The 22580-nt window shown below is 39.3% G+C and overlaps 1 protein-coding gene across 1 annotated transcript in view; it reads left to right on the top strand.

Moving 5' to 3' along the window:
- Positions 1 to 22580, top strand: part of LOC102308269 (endophilin-A1) — a 46364-nt gene that overhangs the window by 22333 nt on the left and 1451 nt on the right. Inside the window, exons 2-8 of the mRNA XM_005949401.3 lie at positions 18844 to 18912; positions 19989 to 20061; positions 20171 to 20314; positions 20483 to 20616; positions 20742 to 20900; positions 21355 to 21458; positions 21551 to 21681. Of these exons, the coding sequence (XP_005949463.1) occupies positions 18844 to 18912; positions 19989 to 20061; positions 20171 to 20314; positions 20483 to 20616; positions 20742 to 20900; positions 21355 to 21458; positions 21551 to 21681 (814 nt within the window). The remainder of the gene's footprint in view (positions 1 to 18843; positions 18913 to 19988; positions 20062 to 20170; positions 20315 to 20482; positions 20617 to 20741; positions 20901 to 21354; positions 21459 to 21550; positions 21682 to 22580) is intronic.

Here is a 22580-nt window from a genome sequence, read left to right as displayed (position 1 = left end):
TCAGCCAGCGTTTCGGGGGAGCTCATTGTGAAACCTGGCCCCACCTTATCATGCGAATTCCTGAGGTCAGATGGCCCAGGATGTGAGTGGGCGTTAAGGCGTCTGGGAAGGGATCTCAAAACTGGATTATAGATGGCAGAGAGTTGGTGTCGTAAACCCCCGCCTCTGTTCAAAGATGGTCGCTCACAGTGGACATAGATGGCTTCTTTCACTCCTCTTTCAAACCATCTGTCCTCTCTGTCCAAAATGTGAACATTGGTATCCTCGAAAGAGTGTCCTTTATCCTTAAGATGCAGATGGACTGCTGAGTCTTCTCCTGTGGAGGTGGCTCTTCTGTGTTGTGCCATGCGCTTGTGCTTTTCTTTGCAAGCTCCTTTGACTACGATGACCTGGATGACTGAGAACCTTCACAGACACTAAGTGCAATACTCTTTTCTGACATTGTTGTATTATACTCAGTTGTATAAAGCATTTGTATTTTATTTTATTCTATTGTGTACAATTTTGTACAGTATCTTATTCTTATCCTATTCCAGTGTTTTTTCTCATTTTTGCTATGTAACTTTGCACTGTCCGCTTTCTGCTGTGACAAAACAAATTTCTCATGTGTGAGACTAATATTGGTTATCTTATCTTATCTTACTTGATGCTCTGCAGCAGATTAATAAAACGGGCTGTAACTCAAACCAAGGCATATTATTACTCTGATAACGCCATTCAAAATGGTTCACAAAGCACCAACACAAACACAGAGGTCCACGTACATTAGAGTAAGTGAAGCCACCCAACAGCACTCGGACACGTCAACTAGAGCAGCAGAGTCCCTAATGTTAATTTTAGCACAATTCAAATGGCTAAGTTACATAGTTGTAATGAACGGTGGAAACTGTCCATAGAGGCCAAGACTGTTTTTGTAGCAGGCTATAAATTTGGGCATTTTACCATAGGAGTCACGGGGACTGAGTCACTTTTTGAGCCATCCTCATGTGACCACTGGACCAACTGTAGCTTGTGTTGGCTTAATTTCCACCATTTCATCCAAATATGCTTAACGTGAATGTCAAGGTTTTAAAATGTGGGGTACAAACCCAGCTGCATATGTTTTTAATGCAAAATCATGGACTTGAAACACTCGCTTTAAACGGTAGATGTGTTTTTGTTCTTTTTTTTTTTTTTAAATAATAGATTTAGCATGGCCTTTCAAAGTGCGGTTGAGCTTGTGAAAACCAGCTTCCAATTCTACTCCAGAGCCAGCTTTTTAGATTTAAGCCTGTAGGGAGCAACTAATATGAGTGATAAAGTCAGTGGATTTTCCCTATAGGTGGGTTCATCGGAAATGTGCTACCTGAGATAACGAATCCTGCATAATGTCTTATTAGTTCGCTCTAATTATACAGAGGTGTTATCCTGTCAAAAAGAGAAATGTCAACAAAAAGCTCTGTGCAGCATCATTAACCTTGCAGACAGAGCGGGATGAAGATGAAAAGCAGAAACGTGGGTTTTAAAGCTTTGTTAGCTGCAGTGTGTTTTCTCTATTGCACCTCTTTTCTGTTTTCTACGTATTGATCCTGAGTGCTCGCGCCCCAAGGACACAAGCAAGAGTGGTTATGGATCCCTTTTCTTATAGACAAGCTATTGATCGAGCATTGATTGTGAACTAACACGACTTCCATAGGAATGCCTTAAGGGCTGAAAAAAACAACAACATTAAAAAGCCCTTTGAGTTTCATGCTCACTTGTTTGTGGCCATTTATGTTCTTTTTATTTTGATCTGACTGAAGTCTGTTTAAACCAGCTTCTTCTCTGAAACAACACAATCGCCCAAATGCTGTCTTTAATCCCAGCTATGCTTGTTTTACCCATTGTTATAAGCACTTGCAATCTGCCACTTGTTCTGCATTAACACGTAGAACTCATTAGATGATGATAATATTGGATATCCATGTATGGAGAGAATACTGAAGTACCATTATTTTAGGGTTTTGAGTTACTGTACTAGTCAACAGTGAATAACTGAACCTTAGTCTGTTGAGTTGGAGGGAGACTGATTTAATAATTTCACCAAAAGACACCATGTATGAGGTAAAGAAAGTAGAGAAGTTAAAGAAGTTAAAATACAAGAATGCCCTTGAAATCGCCCTCTGCAGGCTTGCTGCTCAGAGCAGAGTGTTTTATGTGTGAGCAAGTGGTTGTTAAGTAGCAGCAGGATTGTGTTTTGCTTTTAGGTTTCGAGTTTTTAAAAGCAAATATAGCTGTAATTTGTGAAGTGAGTCTAAGTGATGTGAGCTCCTGCTTAACCCTTTAAGACCTACCATAGAACCAGAGCTTACTTTGTATTTTTACATGCTGTGGAGCCATTTTTGGGAGCATTTCAAGCTGCTATACATCAATACAACTGTTATAGCCCAAATTGTAATAATATGTATGCATTAAGTCCATAGTAACTACATAAATTGCAAAAACCTGCAATAAACTACAAAAAAATCTGAAAATCGTTTTTGTTTTGTTTTTTTACATATATTTCTACTTAGAGAAATTGAAGAGGCTTATCCCTCAAAACTTTAAATACAAAAAAGTTGCAAAAATACTTTACAACAACAAGAAATTTAGTTGGAGTGTCTTCATAGTTTTATTTTTGAGATACCCCAATTTTTATATACTGCAGAAAAAAGGAAAAACAATCCTATGATGTAAATTTGCAGGGAAAACAGCATGTGCATCAAAAATAAACTATTTAAAGCAGTGCAATTCGAGTTCTAAGCATCCTAGAAACTATTCAGAAAAGCATAAAGTAAGTAAGTAAAATTTATTTATATAATGATAATAATAATGGATTGGATTTATATAGCACTTTTCAAGGCACTGGTGGAGGCAGCTACAGTTGTAGCCACAGCTGCCCTGGGACAGACTGACAGAAGCGAGGCTGCCATATCGCGCCATCGGCCCCTCTGGCCAACACCAGCAGGCAGGTAGGGTAAAGTGTCTTGCCCAAGGACACAACGACCAGGACAGAGAGCCCAGGGATCGAACCGGCGACCTTCCGGTTACAGATGCGATTCCCAACCCCTTGAGCCACGGTCGCCCACAAGCACATTTCACAGATAAAAATCACAAAGTGCTTTACAATAAGATCAGACATACAAGTTAAAATTAATTAAAAGCCCGTTTGTATAAAAATGTCTTCAGCTGCTTTTTAAAGGAGTCAGTAGAGTCTAGACAGTGTAAAGACAACGGCAAACACTGACTATAAAAACACCAGTAAAGGCTTATAAGGCCTACAAGTAAAAAACTACATTTTCCGCGAAAATGATATCACTTCCGGTTTCGGGGAGGTAATGCCGGACATGCAATAGTTCGCACTGACGTCTATTTCAATGTAGGAAGTGTTACAAACAGCTGATCGGATTGGCAAAGCATGTTTCTGGAATATTGTGTTTTTGTTGCTGCAAGCACTTTTTATGCAATTCTTGCAGAGCTTTATGTGGAAGGAAACCGTGACCTAGCACAAGCTGATGGCATAAGATGTAAGTACAACTCGTCCGGTTTCATATGCAAAAAAAATTATTGCGCTAGCTTACGTGGTTCCAGTTCTACAGGGATTTAAAAATAGTTGCCTGCTCTGACCGGCTTTAAAGGGTTAATGAGCTCTACTGTCAGGTGGACAAGCTGAGATGGGGCACATCCAAGCCTGAAAATGTTGTGAATTTTTTTTTTTTTTCTGTGGTCTCATCTGGTGGATATGTGCCAACTCTATTGGCAGCTATCTATGTAAACTCCAACTTTAAGCTTTAAAGTAAATCTAAATGGATGAGTTATAAAAACAATAATACCCTGTGCAGTTCTAATGAAGGGTCAAATTATCTATATAGACCAAGCTGGTGTTTGTAGCAGGCTGTACTCATGTTTGTTTCTGCTGTAGAGTTGGACATTTTAACATGAGACTCTATGGAGAGTGACTCACTTCTTAGAGCAAGCCTCAAGTGGCCACTAGTGGAACTCAGCTTTTAATACTTGAGCGTTGGCTTCACCTTTCAGCCCTGACTGCTGCTGCTCGCTTTATGGCTGCAAATATCTCACAATAGCGGCCCTACTGATAAAAAAGAGGGCTTCCAAACTCTTAAATGAAGTGTTGCATTTATATGAAGAGCTTGCAGTAACTTAACAGGGCAAACAGCATGTTTTCTTCTGTGTTAATAAATGAGGTTGTTTGACATCATCAAATCTTTATTAATGAAAGGATTGAGTTTATGAGGTGATTTGTGGCCCTGCTGCATTTCCTTGCTCTTCTCCTTTTCCCTCTACCGCTGCTGTTAATAATGCATGAGTGTTGGTTGGTGAGGTGCTTGTGTTGTCTGTGAGCTGCTGCAGTGCAGCTGGTCAAGGGCTTTCTGCTGGAATCTGAATGTCGCCTCTTGAGAATTAAATATGTGTCTGCAAAGCAGTGCAACCTGCAAGAATTATAATGCAACACGTGAGGCAATGATCCTCTGCTCCTGCTTTGTTTTTCTTTGCCACTTCATGTCCTCCAGTCTTCAACTTTTTCATCTCCCTATCCTTTCTATCTCTTCTAATTCACCATGAGGCCCCTGATCCGATCTTTTCCTGTCCTGTCTAGATTACAATCTCTTTAGAATCATTTAGAGAGGTTCTGAGGAAGAGTTTAGATTCAGATAACGGGAATAAACAGTCCCCCAAAGACCTTGCAGGGTGTGTGATCTCTGTCTTTCCGAGGGTTTTCCTGCCCTTGGGTTGAATTTTTTTGGGGGGTATTCATCCAAAACACACACTTCTTCAAAGCTTTGTGGTTTTCAAAGCGGAGTCATTCATGCTTCTGGTGTTTTTTTTTCAACATCCTTTTCATGCATTCTATGTGTGTCTCATTCTGCCTTCCTGTTTGGGGTCTGTAGAGAGGGTGGGGTCAGTAGTACAGAATAATAAAAAATAAAAATCAGCCATAATGCTCATTTTCTTGAAGTCGAAGGCCTATCAGAGGAGATAAAATACAGCTATAAAGGAAATATGATTCTTAAAAAGTGTTATTCCTCTGAGAGGAAATTATGCATTTGTACCAAATAAATTAATAAACTTCATATCCTGAGAACTGCAGTGTCTTAGTTAATATTATCAGGTTAAAGAACTTAAAATCAGTTTAAAACACCTGGATGAAAAATATGATCTTTCCTGCAAAATATAAATATTAATTTCACCCCATGAATACTGTTTTTCACACATAAAGCTACTTTTGGCTCATTCACTAGGGGTAGCCACCAGGGGTTGCCTTTCATGGCACAACTATAGTGGGATTTTTGTCTCCTCCTGGACACGTGTAAGAAGCTAAATTGATCCCAAAAAAAGTGCTAAAGTCAATATTTTTAATGAACAGGAGCTCAGAGGCCAAAAATAAAAGTTTTTGAAGAGCAAACCCATAGATAATTATGACACTGTGTTTTAGCTTCTTTCAGCACTTTTCTTTAGTTTTACAGCCAAAATATTTGTTGAAATTTACTGTAAATGTTATTATTTATTGATTAAGATGATAAATTATGGTCATTTACTTCCACTCAGACTCACTTGTCAGTTTTCAAATCCTCGTTCAAAGCATAAAGCCAAAATACTCCGTTTATTAATGAATGGCTGGCAGTGGAATGTCGTTTTATTGTATTCCTGATGCTCAGGGACGTCTTAAATTTGTGTGCAGTGATTGGTGGTTTGCTGGACTATTTCTTCTTGGTTTGTCCCAAATGTAACATATTCATCAAGAAGGACAATGTTGTTCTGCTCCCAAGAAGCCAAAAATGTAATTTTTCAAAGGCTTAACGTTTGGTTTAAAGAGACAACTGGCTCTGGTGGGTTTACTTTAGCATCAAAGTTTTAGTTTAGGCTGGCAATATATGTAATTAAGCTAAAGAAACATAATGTTTACATTGGAACGTGTTACATCTGCAGCTCTCCAAACTGCACAAAAGGAACTGCCTGCGATTTCCACCTGCTCAGCAGAAACTTACAGACTGGACCTTGTTTAAATACAGCACATAACCCATAACTGACAATGGCTTTTACTGTCCTAGAATTAATATTTTTCATTGGATAACTGAGAAATCCCATGCTGATGAAACTGTTATATAGATTTCTTACACAGAAGGGTAAATCACATCTTTTCTTGGTTTGTGATTGTGTAATTTCTCTTTATTTGTCTAGCCTTCTTACTTCTCTGACCTCTTCCCTGCTCATTGCCCCTCTGTCTCTGTAGATGTACTTTTATCCCCTCACACTGATTTTCAGCCCTGCGTGTCATAAAATATCAAAAAGCTATCACTCCCCTCTCTCAGTCTTTCATCCTGATTTACTGCAGGTCTAGTAACTACACCTCCCTCTCCCTCAGTGTGGTAATTGAAAGCCTGCTGCGCCTCACATTTTCTCTCTGAGGAGTAAATTGCGAGGAGACGACTCATAATTCCTCAGCTAAATAAAGCTGCAAGGAGCGGTTGGTGTTTAGATTTCTCATTGTGAAGCTGATGGCGAAAGCTTGTGTAATTTTCCTGAACATTCACCAGCTTTCTACATCAGATGATATAACCATGGCTGCTGCTGGTAAAATAAATGGACCGTGTGTAGGAACCTGGCTCCGACACAAAAGACTCTCGGCACTTTGTGTAATAAAATCACTTTTGCCTGGCAGCAGTGCACAGAACAGGAGATTATACCGTAACACCTAATGAATCATATAAAAGCAGCACTGGACGTTGTTTTAAGTGAAACTGTAGCTGACTAATGATCATGTTTGTCCAAACTGGATTCAACATGACACCAGGAGGTAATTAAAGTGACACCTGAGCTGTTTCACCATCGTGAATATTGAATATGAGGGATTTCCAAAGTTTTTTAAGTTTCCTTAAAAATTCCCCAAAATATACAAACTTTCCAATGTCAGACCTACAAATAAGTTAACATAACTCTTTATTGTCATTGCACAGTCATACTTAGCACAATAGTACAACCAAATTGGAAAACTGTCCCACGTTGACACTAAACGCAACACAATAAACATTTTTTTTTTTTTTTTTTGGACTTTACCAAACTGACCATCCCAGCCTTGCCGTAATGGTCCATTTGATTCACCTTTTATTGTTTATTTTATTTTCACTTACTGAATACGGGACAGACTTGACTGGGGGAAAGAAGGGGAGAAAGAAAGAGGGAAAGAGAAACAGCTGAGAAGAGGGACGGGGGAGAAGGGCAAAAACAAAAACCAACAGAACGGGCAGAGAAAAAAAAATGCATATATCAATCACCTGGATCACCTGCTGAGAAAGAAAAAAGAAAACAAGCAGAAGAGAACAAGAGTAATAGAATAAACACATCACAATGATATATGGGAATATGACAGTAAATACTAAATATTAAACATTATTGTGCAGCACATAAGATCAACAGAACACAGTGTGCTTTGAGGTAGGAGCCAAAAAGGGTGTAGTTTGTGGGTGTGATCACCCGTGTGTACACCTGTGAGCATGGACGTGTACACCTGTGAGCATGGACGTGTACACCTGTGAGCATGGACGTGTACACCTGTGAGCATGGACGTACACTAGCAGAAAACTAAACTTTAACGTGGATAAAAAGTGCAAAAAAGGTATGAATAATAAATTAAAGAATCAATATTCAGTGCGCATTATTCGCCCCCCCCCCCCCAAAAAAAAAAAAAATCCAAGGGGGTAGGTAATTAATCAGGTCAGCTGTTAGCCTTGATTAGTGTTGCAAAAGCTGTCCTTGAGTCCTTTTTACAGTTACAAAACAAGTCAAATTTCTGTAATGTTTTATTTTAATACTATATTAGTATTTGTTATAATCAATTAAAAGGGTAAATCTTAACATTGAGATTAAACTGTTTACATCTCACAAAACTAAAATCTTTTCATGTAAACAGACTACTTCATAGTTTAGTTTCTTGGCTTTTGGCATGGTTTGTAACTGAACAAATAAAACCAGAAAGCATTTTAATAACCAGACTGAGTACTGTATTTTTCGGAGGCGCATAAGGCGCATTAAGCGTAACAAAACAGTCAGATAAGCCAAACTTTACTCAACTAATTCAAGTTAAGTCATCTTTGAGTCAAGTCAAGTCATCTTTATTTATATAGCACATCTAAAAGACATCAAGTGTCAAAGTGCTGATCAGAGGAATATAATGAAAAGAATTCTTCTTGCTTCCTCAACTTCCGCAGTGTTCATTTGACTTTGGGACCTGAAGCGGAGTTTGGACCCAGATTACTCCGCAAGGCTCCTGACTACAGTAGCCGTAATGCTCTGACAATCCATCAAGTGGTGCGGCATGAGTGCCGTGTACCACATAAAATCGGTTCGAGGTCAGTAAGCACAACCAGAATTCATACATAAGGTGCACCGGATTATAAGGCACACTGTCGATTTTTGAGAAAATTAAAGGAGTTTAAGTGCGCCTTATAGCCCGAAAAATATGGTAATGGTTAATGTAGATTTATTAGCTATTTTTGGCTTTGTTTCAGATTCACGTCTGTCCTAGAAACCAATGATTCATCTGAAACTGGATAGGTTTGAATTGATATTTCTGCGTGCTGAAGGGGTCTTTCTCATCAGATGTCCTTTCATAAACCTCCTGAAACTGCAGTGGCTCCACACTCATTTGAATCTGTACATTTGTGTCGCAGCATCAGCTTCCTGCCAGATTCACACTTAAATTGTAAACGTACTGAATGAAAGGGCCAACTTGCAGCTGATGAATCAAACAAAGATGAACCTCGTATGCAGATGGCTGAGAATGGCGTGCTTACTCTGAAGCATTATTACTTCATTTAAATGAAACGCCCTACAGTGAAAAACTCCTGACCCCCCTGATGAAAAAAACATTAACTTGTGAGTGCAGAGCTCCTTCACAGTGGCAGTAAATGAAGCAGCTTTAATGGTTTAAAGTGGTGCTTTGTCCTTGTGTACTTGAATGTATCACACTAATAATTATGGTAAATTATTTTTCCATAATAATTATGGACTACAAGTAGGGCTGGGTGATATGGCCTAAAATTCATATCGCGATATAATTTGAAGCACGTGCGGTAACGATATATATCACAATATATTCTTTTCTTCTGTATAACGTATTTTCCACACTATAAGGACTTAAAATCCTTTAATTTTCCTTATGTATGAATTCTGGTTGTGCTTACTGACCTCGAACCGATTTTTGGCGTGCAGAAATCTGTTAAAAAATATGTTTTAGTACAACTTTGGTAAGCCGCACTGCGTGATGGATTGTCAGAGCATTACGGCTGCCGTAGTGAGGAGCTTTGCAGAGTAATCTGGGTCCAAAACTCCGTCCACTCTAGGTCCCAAAGTCAAATGAACACTGAGAGTTAAAAACGGTCTAAATTCTTTCATCTTAAATAAAATCATCAGCGTTGCTGCTTTAGCAGGTGTAACAATTAAGTTTTACATCCATGCATCCATGAAAACAGAAGTTATTAAATTTAATGGAGTTAGAAGTTAACAGGAAGTTAGCTCGCTAGTTTCCACCTAAACATGACATACCATGTTCTGACTGAGAGATTTTTGAAACTAATTAAAACGTACAGCTCTGCTACCACTTCCAACATAAATGAAGACAGAAAACTAAACAGCAGTGGCGTTTGCAGGGTTACTGAAGTTGGACTACCTGGTATATAATGATGTGCTACGTGATTGCTAGCGACACAGCATAACATTAGCACAGTGAAGCTGGAGGATGAACGCCAACTTTTCCCCACTCGATAAAAGTTAACATGAGGGATTCTGGTGGTTAAGGACAAATGCAATCGCATAGCAGGATGCTATACATGGGCCAAACTTCAGTCAGGAGAACAACTGAGATTATTCATCCACAATACGAGGTTAGTCATTAATATACTGCAACAACATGGGAATAGAACAGCTGCGAGAGAATTCAACATTAATGAATCAATGTTACGGAAGTGGAGGAAGCGCAGATTTTGGCTTTCCCCATATTTCAAAAGTGCTTCATCTCTTTGCTATGACTGTTGCCCGCCATAATTTGCAGATGATAATGGTTGTAGCCGCTGCGATGCTTTCGACCAAAACAGGCGCAGCTTGATGACATCATCAACATGCGCTATCGTGATAGAGCGGTATAGTCAAAATCTCTATCGTTGGCCAAATTTATATCGTTTCTATCGTATATTGTTTCTATCGTCCACCCCTAACTACAAGTTCAGCTGTTCTTTCCTAAATGCAGTAAAATGAAAACTAGTGATACAGCGTGCTGGGTTGAGGGTCATTAAAAATGCTTAATTATCTTTTATTACCAAATAAAATTTTTCAAAGGCCAGAATCACCAGAAATTTCAAAATATTGATGGAGATATAAATGTTTGTTTTTCTATAAATCAACCTTATTACATTTTGGCATAACAGCCTGCCATCAATCCAGCCTTTTATCCATCTACAGTTCAAGATGGCGTTTGAGTGTTTTGGCAGCCGTTCAGACTGATAGATGAGCTGACTCCGGCTGCCAACCTTTACTCTCCCTGATTGCCCAATTCCCTTCCAAACAAGATTTATGTCAGCTGGAGGAAAAGCTATCTTCTCTCTCTGCTGGCAAGGTGCCACAACCTTTGACCTTTGACCTCTTTGCTGTCGTTCCTGTTATGGCAGTCTTGTAATTAGGTTTATTTTTTTGTGGCATCAGTTGGAGTGAGTCAGCAAAAAAAAGAGAGGGGTGAGGGGGAAATCAAGGACAGAGAGAGGATGGAAAGGAGAGAAAATGATAACGAGCAACTGTGGAGGTGGAGAGATGTAGAACAGATGGGGTTTGTTAATGCCTCAGTGGTCTAAAAGGTGGTTAGCTTCTACTGTCTGTGTTTCTGTTTGTGTGTGGGAGGTTGTGGGTGTGAAATGACTTTCTCTAGAAGCACCCACTGGGTCCATTTTTGAGTTTTTATGTGTTTAAAGCCAAAAAAAGAAACTTTTCCGGGAATTGGCCAAGAAAAAAAATCCAAATCCACTAATAAGTAAGTAAGTAAAGTAAAATTTTATTTATATAGCACATTTCTAGATAAGGGATCACAAAGTGCTTTACAAGGTATAGACACAGATCCTCCAAGGGCAAAAAAAGGGATAGACACAACTACCAGGATGGCACCTTTTCTAACTTTTTTGGAGTCTGAATTTTGAAACCTTGACATTAGCAAATGGTTGCTGCCACTTTGACTTTCTTGAAGTCAAAAGTGAACATATTCACATGAGAAGGTAGAGTCCTAAGTTGTCAGCTACTGCTAGCAAACATGGTTAGCAAGCTGTATCCGTACAGTAATTAGAATATCACTCACCAAAACTACAGCTGGAGGATTTGTTGGATGGTATTTTAGTACAAGTACAAATAATATCATGGAAAATAGTCATAAAGGCACCAACAACATAAACAAGAGGTCCTTTAAAAAAGAAAAATCACCTAGTGGGGAAAGTGTATCCATAAGGACTAAATTGTTCTTAGAACTGAAGAAGATTCTTGGATGAGAGGTGCAGTCCAGTTGCTTTTCTTTCCAAGCTCCTTAGATTACCAAGACCTGGATGACTGAAAACCTCCCCAACCTTGCACCATTAACATGTTTATTTTTTATTTGAAGTTGGCCTTGAACCTCTATGGCAGCAGTGTCCAACTCCAGGCCTCAAGTGTCAGTGTCAGCGGCAGTTTATGACACTTTCTGCAATGGCTTCATTTCTCAGCTCTGAAGCCTTGGAGGCTAAGCAGTAACCTCCTGGGCTGAAAACTGAGAAGCAGTTTCAGTTCAGCAGTTTAGCTCCTGCTTCTTTAAGACAACTTTCCTATGATGCCTGCTCCTTGTAAAGTTCATTGGAGGAAGCAAGCTACCCTAGTGGTGACCCCTTCTAAATAAGGGAGCGGCATTATTAAACCTCGTTAAACGAAACCTAGCTCAGTAGACTTGTCTACCAATTAGACGATCAGTGGTTCAATCCCCAGTCTCTTTAGGTAAAGCCCCCAGAATTCCCCTGTATGCATTCATCAGAGTGCAAGTCTGTTTGTGTGAAATACAGAAAGTGCGTAAATGTTAAAATAAAGAGGGTGTAGCCTGTAATTAAAAGCATTATAAGTGCACAGAAAGCAATACATGAGTAACAGTGCAGTCAGTTTACCATAAACACTCATGTTTATGCAACAGGAAATAAGAAAAAGCAGTATCGGTCCTCTTGAAGGCATATGTTTTTGTTTTTCAAAATCTGACGCCTAAAGCATAGAGCTGCTCATGTGTTCATGATCGTCGGTAGTGCGTATGCTTTTTGTGACCTGACAAAGACTGAATGGCACAGAAATATTGTTCGTGTTAATCAGATTGTATTTCTGCTGTAATCTGTCATGTTTACACTGTGCTCGAGGTCAAATGTGTTGTCATCACTTTATCAGGGTTTTGTTTAGTATCTGGTATCTCCGTGAAGGCAGCTTTGACTCAAAAACAGACTAATGTCATGTTTGTAAAATTAGATGTGACAGCCTGGAATCGGTGAAGGAGTGATAATTTGATTAGCGCCTGTTGCTCCGGTGTTCCCGGTAGAGTAAATCAGCTCATCAGTTATATGTAATTGTGGTGTTAAGCAAATCTCTCTTCTATCTGTGCTGTGATTCACTCTTTGCATTATCAAGTACAAAAATAAACTGTATCTAAACAAAATCATGCTGTTATTGAGATGTACACGGTGCTGTTTTCCACAGTTGGTTGAGGTATTTTACAGTAAAACACTGTGTGTTTGTGAAAGTCGCCGCTCCTCAACAACTGCAGCTGCACACTGTTATCACCATGCTGTAATGAAGGAGTGTAGGAAGGTGCTTTAAATGTGTGCTGTCAAATCAAAGAAACACTCCCCCAAAAAATTATTTTGCTAGTGCCAGTAGCACTTGTAGGTGTAGGTTGTTTTCTGTGTTTAAAAACAGCCTAATCGTCTGGTGATGAAGTTTAATTGGTGTGTTTACTGCTGTGGAAATTATAGTGAGATGCCTTGTGAATTGCAGAGGCACCCACACACAAAGGTATAATTCTTTTATAATAGATTGTGACAAAAGCCATATTTGTTTATGTTTTTTTCCTTTTATATGCTTGGCCTTTCTGGGTTAAACAAAAATGTAGTGATTTGGTTTTCGCTTCATACAAGTCTAACAAAGGGTCGGTCAGATCTGTGTTCAGTATACCAAAGGGGTCGGTAACAGCAGCGGTCCCCAACCCCTGTGCCATGGACCGGAGTCGTTTGGTACCGGGCTGCGAGAGTTGAGGCTTGGGTGTGAAATCTTTTGGTTTTCAGGGATTTTATCAATTTTTGCATTATTTTTTTTTTTTATTGTTTTTATCGTTAACTTGGTTTCCCTGGGTCTTTTCCTGTGTGTTATGAATAAATCTTCTTTTATTTTTTTTTTTGGTACTGGTACTGGTTTTATTTTGTTGTATTTATCCACGACACCTTAAAGGCCGGTCCCTGAAAATATTGTCGGACATAAACCGGTCCGTGGCACAAAAAAAGGTTGGGGACTGCTGGGTAACAGGAAAGCTAGCATTGCGTGCATGGATGGCGAAAGCTAACAGTGTCAACAGGTTGGAGATCTAAGTACCCTAATCCCTAGAATCATGTGATCTTGGACTTTTGAAGGATGTTCACTGAAGTTAGGCCCTGAGCTGGCAACACTGTTGCCTCACAGCAAGATGGTTCGAGGCTGTAAGCTAGCTGGGGTGTTTGCATGTTTCCCCTGTGCCTGTGTGGGTTCCCTCCTCCAGTTTCCTCGCACAGTCCATACACCTGCATGTTGGGTTATCTAGTGATTCTTTATTGGCTAAAGGTTAGGTAGAATGGTGACCTGTCCACCTAGTAGCAACTGAGATTGACCTAGAGCTCCTGCGACACTGGAGTGGATAAGCTGTGGTGAATTGATGGAAGTTTCTCAGAGTGTTGAAGACTTTGAGTTTTCACATTTTGCAAAGCCAACCAATGGGACAGCCAGTCATCGAGCTGTAGGTTTAAAGCGCTGAAGTTTAGCCTCATGTTACCTTATTAGCCTCTTCCTCAGGCTGAGGGATACAGCTTATTAAATTAACATTGGTGTCAGATCAGTAACCAGTATCAGCAGATGCCTAAAGCCCTGTATTGAAATAGGAAAAAGGTTAAAAACATTATGGAGGTACAGTGAGACCTCGAGAGCTCCAGAAATGTGAATTTTCCCTCAAACCAAACTTACATCTTTTGCTAACATGGTGTGAAACTCTGTGAAGAAAACCTGACTTTGCACCTTTCTAGATGATGTACAGCTTGCAGTGTTTCCACTCTAAAAGATGGAAAAATAAACATCAGCGAGGTGTAAACGTGGGTCGTCACATACAGCATGGAAGGACAGTAAGAGGGAAATATTACAAGAAAGCAACACTGCTGAGAGAGAAGCAGTTACGTGTCAGCGCGCCGCTCCGCAGCCGCCTCGCAGACAACAGGAGGGCTGCCAATGTGTGTGTTTGGTTCTCAGAAATATGAAAGGATGCAGTCAGCTCCCTGTCTCCATGGTAACTGCATCTTCCTCCTCATCTGTCTGTACTGCTCACTTTCTTTCCCCGCTATTGTTTTTCATTATTTTTACATTTTCATCATTTCTATTTTTTCATTATGTCGCCTCGCTCTCTCTGCCTGTCTGAGAGACCCACTCAGCCTTGTGTCATAACAAGCACACACAGGTGCTCAGGTGCACAAGCCGTTACATAAACACGCACATATTTATCTTTGTGCTTGCATGGCTTGTTGCTTTGATGAAGATGTGTGACATCTGCTGTACCAGACACATATTTAGCTGCTCATTCCACGAATTGCATGTTTTCATAATTTGCCTCCATGTGTGCAGAAATGGAGAAACAAGTCTTACCAGAAAAGTCCACTTTAATTTTTACCTTTGGCATGACTACATATGTTACTGTTGCTGCTAAAGTGGAGTTACTTTTGACTACTGCATATCCAGTTCATTGGCTCCTATCCAAGTGATCATTTTTAGAGGTTATGAAATTCAATCAGTCAATCAAATGTTTATTTCGAACATATAAGCAACAGGTCTTAGTAACCATAAAACCAAACCAAAAACAAAAAATAAATAAACATAAATCACTGAAAGCATATTTACACGAACAAAAAAACAAATGTTGATGATTTCCTGTTGGAAAAGGAGTCAGAAGAACCAAATGTTTATTCATTCTTGCCTCCCGATCTTCACTGTGGGTTGCAGTGGGTAGGGATATCTGGGTACTGTCACATCTATGTGTTGGTGTTTGGGCTCTAATTTGGGTGGTTGATGGGTGTAGGAGTTTCCTCACTGAGTGAACCACTATACTGCCTGTTTGTATTTGTTGTTGGGTTTTTGTTTTTTTTCTTCTCTGGCCTTGCTCGAATGTTTTGTTTCTGGATGTCTTTTGCCTTTTTAGGTAGAAGAGGTGGTAGTCGGGGTTGCTCGTGCCATAATGCTAAACAACATTCACACAGGATTCATGTTAGCTGAATTTGGTAGCTAGAGCAATGGGGTATGTTGCTTAGTTTTCTTAATTAGTCTTATTTGTATTACATAAACAATGAAATTACATTATTCTGTTTTGTAAAAAAAAAACCAAAAATCCAAATTGCAGACTGTTAATGTTTACAATATGTATATTTAATTAGTTTTTACTTTATTTGATGGAACTTTATTTTTTGTCATTCTAACATCATACTTTAATCATGCAGCACATTTTGGTTGAATCGTGTATGAAACTTAAGAGAAATGTTTGGCAACTGTTTCGGATGATCATTTCACGGTTTCTTATAGTACTGCAATAGTGGCAACAGCAGTTCAGATATTCATTTTCACCCGTCACGCATGAGCATACATAAGTGCAGCTGTCTGCTGTTGTTGCCATATGTTGTTTTTATGCATTTGTTTACTGGTATCTACTGCATAGATAAGTGGAAAGGTGCACATGGGTTCACTAAGCTGTGGGTGTCTGATATGAGTCACGATTGTGGAAAATCCCTCTCTCCTCCTTCCCTGCAACCTGAGGCGATTAGCAAGCAAGCAGTGTCACTCTGCAGCAAGTCCCTCTCCTACAGTGACAAGCAGAGCAGAACAAAGATCTATATATAAGCAAGGCAATATCTATAACTCACTGAGCGTCAGTGCGTCAGTCAGATGGAGGTCACAGCATTTGTGATGAGTCTGCTGTCTTTGCTGTGCAGACTTCATTCGCTCCACTATGTCTTTGTTATTACAGACAGGGCTGTAGTTGTGTAACATTAAGTCCTGCTTTTTTTGTTCAGTCTGAACTCTACAAGAGGAGATTTTTAGAGGAAATAATCACATTTTGGTTAAGTGAAGAAAAACTGTTACTGCTTGTTTTAAAAGAGATGAATTACTTGAGGTTACTTTGTGTCGTTTGTTGGTGGTCTGTGGACTCTTTGTGGTTAATTATGCTTGTCTTTAGGATCATTTCAGTAATTAAGTGTGTCTTTGTGTTTGTTTTGTCTCTTAAGTGTTTAATTTCCTTACTTCACAGGGGTGTCTGATATATGGATATTTCCCTTTCCTTGTTACTCATTTCTTTTTTTCTTCTGTGTCTCTTCAGGGTTGTTCTGCTTGTGGTGGGGATTATTTTGGTAATTTCAGTCGTCTTTGTGGCCATTTACTGGTGGCTTTTGATCCTTTTTGATTGTTTTGAGTGGTTTGTGTTGTCTTTGAATGGTTGGTTTCTGGTTGTTTGTATCTCTTGTCTCTGATTATTTTGCTTGTCTTTAGGGCCGTTCTGGTAACTTTGTGTTTCTATGAGGTTGTTTTTTCCCCCCCCCACCCCCTATTTTTTTTAAGTTTGTGTCTCTTTGTGGCTGTTTTCCTTCTCGTTTGGTTTATTTCTGTAATTTTGTGTCTTTGTGGTCACTTTGTGGCTTTGTAAGCTTTTGTCTTTTTGTGGCCCTGTTGTTCTTTTTTGTCTCTTTATGATTGTTTCCTCATCATTTTGGTGTCATTTAGATTACTAAGGGTGTTTTTCTCGCTCATTTTTTGGGTCTCTTTGTAGTTAATTTTGGGTCTTTGTGGGTCTGTGTATCTTTAAGGTCATTCTGTGGGTGTTTATTGTTATGTTAGATTGGAGCTATTTGGTAATTTGGGGTCTCTTTGGTGAGTTTGTGGTGATTTGGGTTCTTTGTTATTATTTTACACTGTTTAACTGAGCTCTGGTTCTCATTTTGAAGATCACATACTGAAGTGACTTCATAGAGAAGCCAGGAGGCTTTTTGGTGTTCAAACTCCCAGAACTGTGATGGTGGGATTGTAAATGAATCCATTATCATCCATCACATTCGTGAAGAGTACCACTCATAATTGAGCAATCTTTTTTTTTTTTTTGCCTGTCCCATTTGGTTCTTTAGCCATCAGAATTGTTGTCTGAAGAACAACAAGGATACCCAATGGATTTACTTTGCCAAATGGATCATCGTGGCATTGCCGTATTGGTCCATTTGATCGACCTTTGTTTTTATTATTTATTATATTTTATTCTCAGATGTTACAGACGGGACAGACATGAGTGAGGGATAGGAAAGGGAGAGAGAAAGAGGAAGGAAAAGAAAAACAGAAGGGGAGAGGGACAGTGAGAAAGGGGGGGGGAGAAAAAAAATCTCCTGGATCACCTGTTGAGAGAAGAAGAATAAAAAACAAGCAAAAAAAAAAAAACCCAAAGCAACATACATTGAGCAATCTTCTGTTGTCCTAACCCGTATTTTAACATTTTAAATGTCCACATTTTGATAATATCCACACCAAGACTGCAGTAACAAAAGAAAAAAAATCAAGCAAAAAAGTGATTTATTCTCAGAACAAGTGATTACAAGTTTTAACCTTTTATTATTTTATTGAATAATGTAATATAGTCAGCTGAATATTCCCAGCTGGAGTTCCTTTGGTTTCTGACAGGGCTCTTACAAAGAAATGAATTCAGCTGCAATAATAGCGAGAAAGCTGCAGGTTTCAAAACAATTGTAAAAACATCTGAATTGCTTTCTTGTGGTGCGCTGCAGCTGACTTACAGGAAATATCCATGTCTGTCTAAAAAGAAGACCGCGGGAAAGAAAAATCACATTATTATGTTTTCTTGATACATTCATCAGTTAATAAGCCTTAATAAAATAAATTTTAGCGCTGGAGGTTCAGTGTTACGGTTCATTGAGACATCTAATGAGGGTGAACATAATACCAGGTGAACGCAGATTCAGATTGTCTGCTGTCTATGAACTCAGTGGTGCCACTGGCTTGAACGTGTTTCTGAGAAAAATATTGAAGCATTGCAGTGAAAGCAGAAAGCCGGCTCATCAGTCGAGAGATGCTTGGCCATCTGAAAGAGGTTTTATTTAAAATGAAGAGACTGTCTGAGAATTTAAACTGCTCAATTTCTGCCTGCACAGGCCAAGGACACAGATGAAAATAAACTGTTATTGACTCACTCTGAAACACTGTATTCTAATGGTACTAAAGTAGAAGACAAAAAAATCGAGGAATCAAAGGTTGAGTGAAAGCTGTTGTCACTGCACCGACTTTCCTTCTCGTCTCTTTTTTCCTGCATAAATTATTTTGTACAACACTTTTTTTTCTGCCTTTGCTCTTATCACACAGCCAGACTTTCTAACTTTCTTCATTACCACTTTAAACGCAATTTGGTGTTTCTTCCTCTGAGGGTGGGTTTGAGTAATCAAAGCTACTCAAATATGAAAGTATTAACCATATTTCTTCCCCTTTCTGTCTCCTTCCCCTGATTTCTTATTACAGAAAGTCAGCGAGAAGGTTGGAGGGGCGGAAGGAACCAAGCTAGATGATGACTTTAAAGAAATGGAGAAGGTAATTACCTGTTTGTCTGTGATCTGATACCAGATTTAATCTTAGCTTAGTGTTAAGCGTAGAAGCAGAGAGAAACTGGATCTCTCTTACCTCTGCTGGTAGAGGTTAGCTAATTTAAAAGTTATACTTGTTATAATCGCTAAAATAACCTGGAAGCTTCAATGACAATTTTCTGAGAGAAGGTTTGGTGCCAGAATACTTCTTGGATCTAATCCACAAAGTAAGTGGGCACAGCAGAGATAGACTAGCATACTTTTGTTTGTTTTGTTTTTGTTTTTTTTTAATTAAACAAGACATACGTAAAGGTAAAGTTTGGTGCTCTAACTACAGCCTAACTGGCTGCTATGTGTTGCTTCACTTTGACCACATATGACTAACTTGTAAACCTGTATTACACCAGCAGATTTTTTAATGTATATCTAAATATATCTAGAAAATATTGCAAAGCTGCATTCATTGTAGTATTTAGAGTAACTTTATTACTTGATTAATAACTGATGAGCTGTTGGCCTTCATCGTGGTCATTAACAGAAACAGAGCGTTCACCTTCAAAGTAAAAGTGCACTTTTTAAAATGCATTGGTTTCGACATTAAGGTACAGCTTCCAATTTGAAGGTGAACATTCTAAGTTTCTAGTTTGTAGGGTTGGGGAATACACATTTTTCCCCTAGTAATATTTGGTAGAGGGGATGGCAGACCTATCTATAGGCCTATGTCACTGAGGGTGAAGTTGCACCTTTCCAGGTTATGGCTATATAAGGTACCACCCAAGTTTTCTATTGCCAGAGATAATCACTCTGTATGAGTGTTGGTCCCATGTTGTTGTTTTGATTTATTTTTTCTGCTTTATGAAATATCCTACCAAACATGTTGTTAACAATATGTTTCATAATTACCTTAATGAAGGCCACAAGCCTAAATACACAGGAAGAAAAATAGTTATACTGCATACTGAAAACGTTGCTGGAGCTGCTCTATGCAGTTTGGAAGTAGCTGAAGTTGTTCCTGGACTTTCTACTCTGTTTATACGAGTGAGTATCAGTTGACATGCTGATAATCTGGTGTTTCCCCTACAGAAGGTGGACGTCACCAGCAGAGCAGTGTTGGACATCATGACCAAAACTACAGAGTACCTTCAGCCTAACCCAGGTATTAAATATACAAAGGTTGCAGAATACTAAAAAAAATTGCAAAACTATTATATTGTAATTCAAATTGTGACTCCTGATGTTACTGATGTTATTTCTGCTTTTTAAAGCATCAAGAGCCAAGCTGAGTATGATCAACACCATGTCAAAGATCCGTGGGCAGGAAAAAGGACCTGGTTATCCGCAGGCTGAGACCGTCCTAGGAGACGCCATGTTGAAGTTTGGACGGGAGTTAGGAGAGGAGTCCAGCTTTGGTAAATGTATACCTGTTAAATGATGTAAGATGTATCAGAAAGTTAACCATTTTCAATTATTTTTTCCAATTCAAGATTAGATAATAGAGGAAAACAGGTCATAAGCAGGTAGCAACCTTGGCGGCTCAGAAAAATTGGCTTTTTGCTAATTTCTCACTTTACTTCCAGGCTTGGCCCTCATGGATGCTGCTGAGGCGATGAAGGAACTCGGGGAGGTGAAAGATGCTCTGGACATGGAGGTCAAACAGAACTTTATTGATCCACTGCAGAATCTTCATGATAAAGACCTCAAAGAGATACAGGTCGGTAAACAAGTAACATTAGATATGTGGGAAATTGAATTTATAATGGTGACATGTTGTTGAATTCTTCTTCAACATGAATCTTAAATTGTGTATATCACATGTTCCTTTCTCATCTATTCCAGCATCATTTGAAGAAGATGGAAGGCCGACGTCTGGACTTCGACTACAAGAAGAAGCGTCAGGGGAAAGTCCAGGATGACGAAATCAAACAGGCACTGGAGAAGTTTGATGAGAGCAAAGAGATCGCAGAGCAGAGCATGTTTAACCTACTGGAGAGCGACGTAAGGATAATGTAATATACGTATTCCAATTCCACCATAACTTATTATTATCAGAGTTGAAGGTAAATATGTTCCTTAGCTCTACAGAGAAAAGTGTTAAATAATCTCAGATCATTAATACCAAAACAGAGTTTTGAAGACCAATCAGAAGAAGAAAATCTAATCATATTGTGCCCTCAGCAAATTAAAAGAAGATTTTATATTACAGCCACAAAAACATGTTCAATGTTTGTTTGTTTTTTTAAAAAAGGGGGGAACATATGAAATCAAATATTAAGGTCTATTCTTGTTACTGACATGTTCCAAGTAAAAAATTTGATGCTATATACAAACATGGAAAAGACAAGCAATCTTGTGCCTTGCTGTGCCAAACCAGTGCCAGCCCAGCGTGGGTATGGAGGATGGGTTTGGAAGAATAAAAACAACAAAAAACACGTTTATGTGTGTGTTGCAGATAGAGCAGGTGAGCCAGCTCTCAGCATTGGTCCAAGCTCAGTTTGAATACCACAGTCGTGCCTCTGAAATCCTCCAACAGCTCTCCAGGAAGATGGAGGACAGGTATCGATCCAGCCTCCTACTCAGGATAGAAATAAAGCTATAAAAATAGACTGTGTGGTTAGATAGAACTTAACTGTGTGGCTTCCTTCCAGGATAAAAGAAGTGTCCAGTAAACCGAGGAAGGAGTACACTCCAAAACCCAGAATGACACTGGAGCTGCTGCCACCCAGCGAAAGCCACAATGGAGGGATACACTCTGCCAAATCCCCAGGAAGATCACCAGGTAGAGAGCGGATGTCAATCTTCGATGTGCAGTTAGATGACTGCCAGTATCCAGCTCAGTGGTATCTGTCAAATAATGTCCAGTAGAGATGAGGTATCTGCAGTAGTGTCTTGGTAAGTCAGGATCTGGGATGCCTCATGTAGTCTGAACAAAAAGACGAGCACGTCTACCAGATAGAAGAAGCCGTGGGAGTTCAGATGAGATTTAGAAGAACGGTTTGGCCTACTAACTGCAGGGTTGGCAGTTCAATTCCTAGCCCTTCCTGCCCATGTTGCCAAGTGCAAGGCACTGAACCTTAACATACGATGCATCCTGTAAAAGCGGTAGATACTACAGACTCTACATAAAAGCCTTGAGGAGTGAAACCAGTGCAGCAGTGCATTAACCTTATTTTAAGCAATCAGCAGGGAATAACTCCACCGGTTAAAATAAGTCTGGTTGTATTTAAGCGTATAAGAAAATTGCCCCAGTTCTCAATTGCTTGATGTTTTTAATCTTAGTCGCTATTTCAAAGTCATCTTTAAGAGAGTTTTGTGTTTATTTTTTAATATATATTCCTGATCTGGGTCAAAATTGTCAAAAATTATTTCTGAAAGGCCTATAAACAGACTTATTGGCCACATACCCACTGGTTTGTGAAGTCCTGTTGTGAAGCCTTGTAAATTCATAACTGTGAGGCAAATCGGACTGATTGGCATCGCAAACTTGTGATTGATAAGTCGTTATCTATCTGTGTATCTGTATGTCAAATTTTCAGTCAGACTCCATGTTCAACACCTCAATTGGAAAAACACAGGAACGACACCAGAAATGCTTATCTCAAGGTTTCACAATGAGTCTTCACCATCAAAAAAAGGCCATCACAGTGGCTCATTGCTCTATCTGCCTGCCAGCAGCCC

The sequence above is a fragment of the Haplochromis burtoni genome, unplaced genomic scaffold (assembly GCF_018398535.1).
Source record: "Haplochromis burtoni strain Fernald_Lab_line unplaced genomic scaffold, NCSU_Asbu1 Contig_454, whole genome shotgun sequence".
Classification (NCBI taxonomy): Eukaryota; Metazoa; Chordata; class Actinopteri; order Cichliformes; family Cichlidae; genus Haplochromis; species Haplochromis burtoni.
Note: the sequence above shows the minus strand (reverse complement) of the source record. Positions and strands in the feature narration are given on the sequence as shown.